The following is an 8193-nucleotide window of genomic DNA, read 5'->3' as shown; positions in this document are numbered from 1 at the left end:
GGACTGCCCAAAGAAAGAGGTTGGATATTCAATATCTTCTCTCAGCTTATCACCTTCCATCTTTTATACATAAACCAGAGTTGGGGGAAGACATTGGAAATAGAAGACAGTCCATTATGAATGATCTTCTCCACCCTCCCACCCCCCAATCAGAGACATTCATGGAAATTCTTTAGGAGTTTGTATTTCAAATCTGTAACTATGATGTAGAGATTTTGCCTGTACCAAACACAGACACCTCCAGTCAAAGTTCTTCATGAGGCCAATGGCTTAAGTACCTTTGACACAAATCCACAGATTAGGTGAATGACATAACCCTACCCCTAAATAATTTTTTTTTCTAAATATTGACTATACGATCTGTGCCTCTATAGGTGTGATTTGGAAGACATTGCTCGTTTATTAGAAACTGGATGTACCCGAGGAAGGAACAAGCAAACTCCCTTCGTTAACCTTAATTTTTGCTTGGAATGTTTTCTTATCTAACAGGTACATACTCGTTTTGGAGAATGCTCTCTTTTCTCCTTTAAATCCTGAGAAGCTTTTTTCTTGTCAAAGATTCGCATTCTTGTTTACTAGTGTTTGGTGCTCATGAGTTCCTCAACTTCTTTTGAAAAGGCTTCAGCCAGAATTGAATTCTACTGTAATAGTCTCCAAGGCTCTCCCCTTGTTTTTAGCTGCACGTTGCCAATCAAAGCACAGAAACAAAACCTTTTCCCATGCCAGAGAAGTGAAGTGCTGGATGATGTCACATGAGATGGGAGTTTGCTCAGTCCTGCCTAAAACTGAAATCATTTTGCGGCTGGGAGTATGGCAAAAGGCATCTTCTAGTAATCTCCTGTTATTGGAGGTGCAAAGCTAACCCAAGGAAGCACATTGCAGACTCAGTTCTGTCTGCTAGTGAGGCAAGCAGCAGTGCACCTTTAACCAAATGGACTTTTCCGCTGCATGGAATCTCCTAGAAAGAATTTGGCAACTGCCATGGCCATCTACCACCTGCGGAGATCTGTGATCCCCTGTGAAAGTGGCCCAACTGAGATACAATTTACAGGTTATAAAGACAATGATATTGTAGGAAGCTATAAAGATGGTACTGAAATAGGTATAGTGACTGTGGCCTGGTTTAATTTCACATTCACGTTGATGCAAGGTATGTAATAAAGTTAACAGGTATTAGAATATTTTATGCTAAGATTCAATTAGCAGGCTCATGATGAGTGGTGAAAGTCCATTTTACTCTATTTTCCTTTGCAGGTTGCCCAGTTTTCTGTCTCTTTGCCTACATTCACTACCTATATTCCACAGCAGGACAGCTTTACCATCTACATCAAAGAAGACGTTGTAATTGTGGTGTACACACATTCACACACGTACATACACACATATACATATGTTATGGTCCATATGAGGAAATCTGCCCATTTGCAGATGGTATACCTATCTATAAATGGGCAGATCACCCTGCCCAGATGGGGAAAACCATTTAAAGACCATTAAAAACCATTAAGACTATTAGCTCTGCTTTGGGATAAGAAAAATAACAAAATCTCTGACCAAGTGGGTACTGCCTTTTTCTGGCATCAGAAGACATTTGATGTAAGGTTTTCAAAGACTGATTGCCTCACAAATACTTTCTAATGCATTCATTGTTTTGTTTATTCTGCTTATCACAAGTCAGAGGTAACTCAGCACATATTAATAATTCTCCTTCAAAGTATATTAACCTTTCAGCTGATTTTGAATGGCCCTGATTTTCTGTACTTGGGCAGGGCCAAAGTGGACAGTTGCAGAAAAGGTCAGTATGTCTGCAAATGGACACTTTCTTCTGCATGGATCACAATATATATTAAATACAAATACATGTATATGTATATATCATGTATATACATATAAACATATATATATATACACATACACAGAAAATGAATTGGGAAGTCCTTTGGTTTAGACTTGTTTAAGTATCTACTTCCCAAATGCATAGGTTTCCTTTGACCAATCTGTTCAAAACACAAATATGAAAAGTGCCATGGCAAATTTGATAATTCCTTCATTTTTCCCCCTTCCCCTTTAGGGTGCTCTTTCCCCACCACCAGCACTTGTAAGTCTTTTATCTTCAAAAATAACATTTTTTTTGACCTTCCATCTTAATATATTACTAATTCACAGATTCTCTTGCAGAGCTTCACAAATGCTTCCCAAAACTAGTGAAGACCAAGGTTCCAAAGAGAACTTCTCTTCTGAAAAAAAACAAACAGAAAACCCAACTCTTATTTCCTCCCTCCCCAGAAAAAAACTGGCACTTTGATGTGTTGTGAATAATCCACTCTGAATCTGGCTTGCCTTGTTACATTTGGCCAGCCCAAGCAGCTGAGGTCTGAGCTTCCCTGCATCTCTGTGCGACATTTGGGGAAAAAAAAGGTAATTCGGTTTGTCTAAGCCTCTCAGACAGTTGTGACATGATCAGGATTCTCTTGGATTTCTATGCACTCGATTTCCTCCCTCTCCTTTCGTTTAGCACGTTTCTTTTTCTTGTGGTGCTTTTTGGAGGGGGGGAAGAAAGTTAGGAAAACAGGTAAGATAACAAAACAGTGCAGAAGCGTGCAACTCCCGGTGAGCAGCAAGCATTTGAACAGTGTGAAGGTCAAGTTCGAAGGCACAAACAGGAGGGGGACCAACCCAATAATAAAAGAAGTAACATTTTGCAAAATGGCTGTCCCGTGCTCTTGTAGGGAGCTTTTGATACACTGAGTTCGGGTGTGCTCAGTTGCTAATACAAATGTGTAAAGCAGGGGTGCACAGTGATCAATGGAAAAATTTAAAGTGTAGATAAGGCACAAGATAGAAATGCAATCCATGTCTACGTTCCACAGCGTCATCAAGCCCAGAACACCCAGCTCTATTGAGGTGACACTGAGAATTAGCCAGAAGTTTCCCAGAGGGTGGATCACTAAGAAGAAAGTTAAAATTAACATCAGTAGGACTCCAAAGCCAGCAATCAGGACAGGCATGGTGACAGACAAGCCATAGTGATCCATGAAAACAAAGGATGGATTGAACACAATGAACCGAATGCTCTTTGCCAGAGACAGGGGCCTAAGTTTATCGAGTACTTGTATTACTTCCTTCTGCTTGTCTCTGCTAGTTCTGGCCACCAGATACAAGCGAGAAGCAATGATATTGCTTTCATCTCCTGCCTTGGAGAAAATGATATCATTTCGGAAGTGCTGGAACTCTGGCTTTTTTAAAAAGGAGTTTTGCAGGACACTGATGAAGTCACTCTTGTTACTTGCACTGATGTTGCTGACTTTCAGGAACTGGTAATACTGTTCAACCCAAGACACTGCAGTGAAGCCACTACACAGCCTTCTTAAGTCTTCCTGCACGGTGCCGTTCCAGTACTCAAGGGGCTCATATACATAGAATCCAATCACTGGACTGTAATTGCTAAAGTATTCTTGCTGTAGGATGGCATAGGAGACGCTTGGGGAATCACTGGCAAGCAGGCTGATGATATTAGCCCCATCGCTGATCTGCAAACAGCCCATAAAGGAAAAGGAAGCATAGATGAGATAGAGGATAACAACAAATGGCTTCACATAGATGTTTGTGATCCATTCATTGTAATGTTCCCGAAGAAAATGCTGAATGAAGTGGTTCTGGTAAGGGTTGGTCTCATGATGAGAAGTTTGTTGATGACCATCACTCATCACGGTCTGGAACCAGACAGGCTTACGATCTAGGTATTCTGCAGAAGGAATTTTGCAGCAGAAGATGCTATGGTAACGGTTCTGCTCTAGTTGGCCAGCAAAGACCAGGCAGGAGCCAAAGAAAGAGAAAATGTAGAAGTAGTTCAATAGGATAGAGACACACATGTTCTGACAGAAGACCTTCACTGCCTCAATGTTGGTAAAAGGGCTGGCACCCATACCAAACGTAACGAAGTACAAGGAGCTGGTCATGGTGTAGGTAACCATCACATCAGAATAGGCATCAGCAACCCTGTCTTTGAAGGGCAGGTTCTCTCTGGTTCTCCGCCATCCTGATAGAAGCTCAAATACTCCCTTTGTTCCATGACCTACAAATAACAATACAGAATAAATGAATACCAATTCTTATTCTGGAGTTCAAAGGTTCTCAAACCTTTCTCACTCATGCCAGAGTATTATTTTCTGCCATGAAGACTCATGGCACACTGACTGTTTAAGATGTCAACGCTGTTCAGGAGAAGTGGGAAGCTTGAACATGCAGAATGCAAAGATTAATTCTATACAATTAGTGGGAGACTTACACATACCCAGGTGATTGAAAGTATAAGTTCCATACAATTCATGGAAGGCTCCTGCAGTGCACACATGAGAATAATAATAATAGCTAGCGTTTACATAGTGCTTTAAGATTTGTGAAATGCTTTACAAATATCTCGTTTTATTCTCAAAACGATCTTGGAAAGCAGATTATAAATTGACCATAAATTCCAAATACTTTGGAGTGTACCTGGTATACTATTGTGGGGTATACCTTTGAGAACCTTGATATAGTTTGAGTGAATTCTTGGTGGATTGGTTATGCTCAACATTAAGCTTAGGTTTGAGGGTAGGGTTAGCCTTGAGCTTCAGAAGTCCTGTATAACTGGTTATAGATTTTTGGCTCTCCTGGCAAAAGTCTCTCAAAGTTGATCTACCAAAACAAGATACTTTCTATGTCTGAGTTGGCAAATTCTAAATTCCTGTGACTATAGGATGCAATGAAGTACTTATGTATTCTATGCTTTTGGTATTTCCAGTATACAGCCTCATAAAGTTATTTTTTCCCCCATCCATACATCCAAACTAAACATGTTTTGAATTCCTTAAAGGAGGAAATGACTGTTTTAGACTTCTTTGCATCCTTTACAGTACTTAAAACAGTGTTGTATGTATATGAGGTACATAACAATAACTACAACAATAATAATAACTCTTCTATAGCACTTTACTGTTTGCAAAGAATTTCCCTTAAACCACTCCAGTGAGGTGAATAATTCCTAGTCTTATAGATTCCCTATAATTAAATTAAGGCTAAGATAAATTCCTATTAGGATTTCGAAGTTGATGGAAACTTAGAAATTTTCTTGTGCAATTCCATAATTTGACCTAGAAGGAAACTGAGGTCTAAAGACAGAAAAAAAAAAGATTTGCTCAAAGTCATATGAATGATAAGTGGGGGAGCTAAAATTTAAATTGAGATCTTTCATCTCCACATCTAGTGCTATTCCTACCCTAATGGGGAACATAGCTCTTGTCTTAGCACTAGGACTTAAACCCAAGTCTCTTGACTTCTGGTTCATCCCTCTTTCTACTATGCATTTCTTCCCTCAACCTATCTTTTCAAAGGTGGACTCTATGAAGGATACCTGAGTTGCCTCACTTAGGAAACTGCAAGGGGATGTTAACCATTTCAAAAAAGATTGAAAATGTTTAACTTTCCATTTTTTCCCATGAGAAATAAGTACAGAAAATTGACTGGCTGACAAATTTCCATCTTCATGGAGTTAGAATTATAGGCAGTAAGCAACTCAGACAGGGATCACATCTACTGCTTGTTTCATGACCATCGAACAGCCTGGGTCTGGAAGCACATATGAGGGCAGTGTTTTTAAATGGTTGACAGATGAACATGACTCATCCATATTAATTCATGTGTTCTTGCTGATCTGGCTTCTAAGAATTTTTAGCTTAGATGAGTAGGTATTTGTTTTTAGGGCTTTGATGAAAGAAAACGTATGCATATATACATACATATTTATACACATATGAAGTTGTTGCAAGAAACCAAAGAAGTACCATTCTGAAGAAAAGGGTTTCTTTTCTATAGTCTGTCACTTGCCTCCCACTGAGAACGTAATGCTTAGCTTATTAATACATACTCATTTCATAGAATTTAGAATATTAAAGATGTATAGAATATTAAAGCTTATAGTTCAACCCTTTAAATTTACAAAGAAAAAACTGAGGCTCAATGAAATAAAGTAAGTAGCCCAAGGCAAAATGAGCAGTAGAAGAACAAGAAGTATAGCCAGGTACCCTGATTCCTAGTCAGTACTCTTTCCACTAGCGTTGATACTTATTTCAGGGTTGAAAGTGAACTTGGGACTATTTCCCCTCCAATCTGACTAGCATAACACATACACATACACAATATGTTTACAATTGCATCCCACTTTTATAAACTAATGGAGTATTTGACACAAGGCATTATTGCAGTTTGGCCCTCGGGACATTCAGAGATCTCACGGCTTAGAAGATACCCACCCAGAGAAGTTTATGGGCAAAGTAGGATCAATTACCAGTTTAAAGCAAGATCCAATACGTTTAGAAGAGGAAGATTAGAGAGGTTAAGTGACTTATTCAAAGTCACACAAATAGTAGTAAATAGCAGAACTGGGATTTGAATCTGCAACCTTTGATCATCCCTTGAAGATGTCTGAAAATATGATTTGAATTGCTGGATGACAATGGTAGGCTCTTGGCCAAAAATCCAGCATATGAAACATTTGTTAATAACAGTGGATTTTCCTGGAATTTTGACAACCTAATCAAGATTTTAAACAGAAAAGAAAATGGAGAAGTAAACTACGTATAAGTATGGTACAATGGGAATAATTCTAGAATCTGGTGACCTGGGTTCAAATTGAACCTCTGATGCTTAATACTTGTGTGATCTTGGGCAAATCGTTTAGCTCCAACAGGCCCCAGCTTCCTCATCTGTAGGGTGGTGGAGGACATGTGACTGGAGATAAAGAGATAGATATGAGACACAAGATGCATTGTGGAGTTAGGACTGACAAGACTTGGCAAGTGAGGGGATATGTGGGGTGAGGGAAAACAATGAGTTGACAATGAGCATGAGTGGTTAGAAGGATAGTGATGCTCTTAATGGAAATGGCATTTTGAAATAAGAATAGGTTTTTGGGGAAACATAATGAGTTCAGATTTGGACATGTTGAGTTTGAGATACTATAGCAAGGCCAACACATTTTAATAGTTTCAATATGTCCCATGGTTATTGTTCTCTGTAGTTTCTATGACTGTGTAAGTACATTATTTTTTTTAAGAATTTTTTTACATTTGAGGATGTAAATGATTCAATATTTCTTGCTACAGAATGCATACATACTTAAAATACACATTTCTATGTATCTGTATTAATATAGCAAGATATTTTAGGTAGATTAAAAATATGTCCTCTCTCTCCTATTTAATCTGGGCTAGAATCTCATACATTTAGAATCTTAAGGTGGAAAAGTGGTGTGCGGGGTTACCATAATCACTTTTATAAGGCTTTAATTCTACATATGAGAAAAACCCCCAAAAACTTAAGGTCATTTTCCTGGCATTTGCCATAGAGTTGCCATGTTTCCTGTAAGTGTTAATTGTCCATTTTTTTTAATTTTCAGTAAAAATATCTCCTCTTTTCATAATAACTTCATGACTATTGCTTATCTAGGCCCAGTTGGCCCCATTTCATTTGGCAAAAAAATAAGAGTTTTTATACCTCTTATATTAAGTAATCTTGAACAAATCAGGGAACAGTTTGCTCCCATTCTCTCATCCTCCTCAATCTGTTACTGCCCTTGAAAATCCTAAAGCCATTGGAACTGATGACATAATTGAACAGTGTAAAGAGAGAAAGTGACCCAGGGCAGAAACCTTTGGAAGTGGAGGTAGCAGAAAGCTTCCTACTAGTCACTATCCTGAAACTACCCCAATCTTTCCTCCACCCCAAAGGAAAGGGTATCTCTAATAAATGTCAGAGATAGGCTTTTCCTGTATAAGAAAGGAAAACTAGGTGCCATCTTTGGAGGTTCAATGTGGGAAAATGCCACACCATTATCCTAATCTGGAAAAAAGAGGTTTAGAGTCACATCTGCATTCCAGACATCTGTAAAACATAGTCTTCAATAAATCTTCTTTAGACAAACATGTGTTTTGTGAGGGTTTCTTTTCCCTATCACTAGTCTAGACTCAGGGTTACCACATAATAACTAATTTGGAGAAGAATTTGCTGCAAAATTAAGAGACTGAAATAGAGAAGAAATAAATTTTGGTTGCTGCTCAATTTTAAATGCCTTGAACTGAAGGAGCCCTCATTCCAATTGCTGCAGTAAGAGGACTTAATTTAAATGTTGACAGTAAATCTAGTTTGAAATATCCA

The 8193-nt window shown here is 38.5% G+C and overlaps 1 protein-coding gene across 1 annotated transcript; it reads right to left on the bottom strand.

Annotated features, from left to right (window-relative positions):
* Positions 1-2441: 2441 nt before the first annotated feature.
* Positions 2442-4576, bottom strand: PTCHD4 (patched domain containing 4). Its single transcript, XM_078155666.1, has 2 exons — positions 4519-4576; positions 2442-4075 (listed from the first exon to the last, which is right to left on the bottom strand). The coding sequence occupies exons 1-2, from the start codon at positions 4574-4576 to the stop codon at positions 2442-2444; spliced, it is 1692 nt and encodes a 563-aa protein (XP_078011792.1).
* Between the last annotated feature and the right edge of the window lie 3617 nt (positions 4577-8193).

The sequence above is a fragment of the Phascolarctos cinereus genome, unplaced genomic scaffold (assembly GCF_003287225.1).
Source record: "Phascolarctos cinereus isolate Bilbo 61053 unplaced genomic scaffold, phaCin_HiC Scaffold_5;HRSCAF=322, whole genome shotgun sequence".
NCBI lineage: Eukaryota > Metazoa > Chordata > Mammalia > Diprotodontia > Phascolarctidae > Phascolarctos > Phascolarctos cinereus.
Note: the sequence above shows the minus strand (reverse complement) of the source record. Positions and strands in the feature narration are given on the sequence as shown.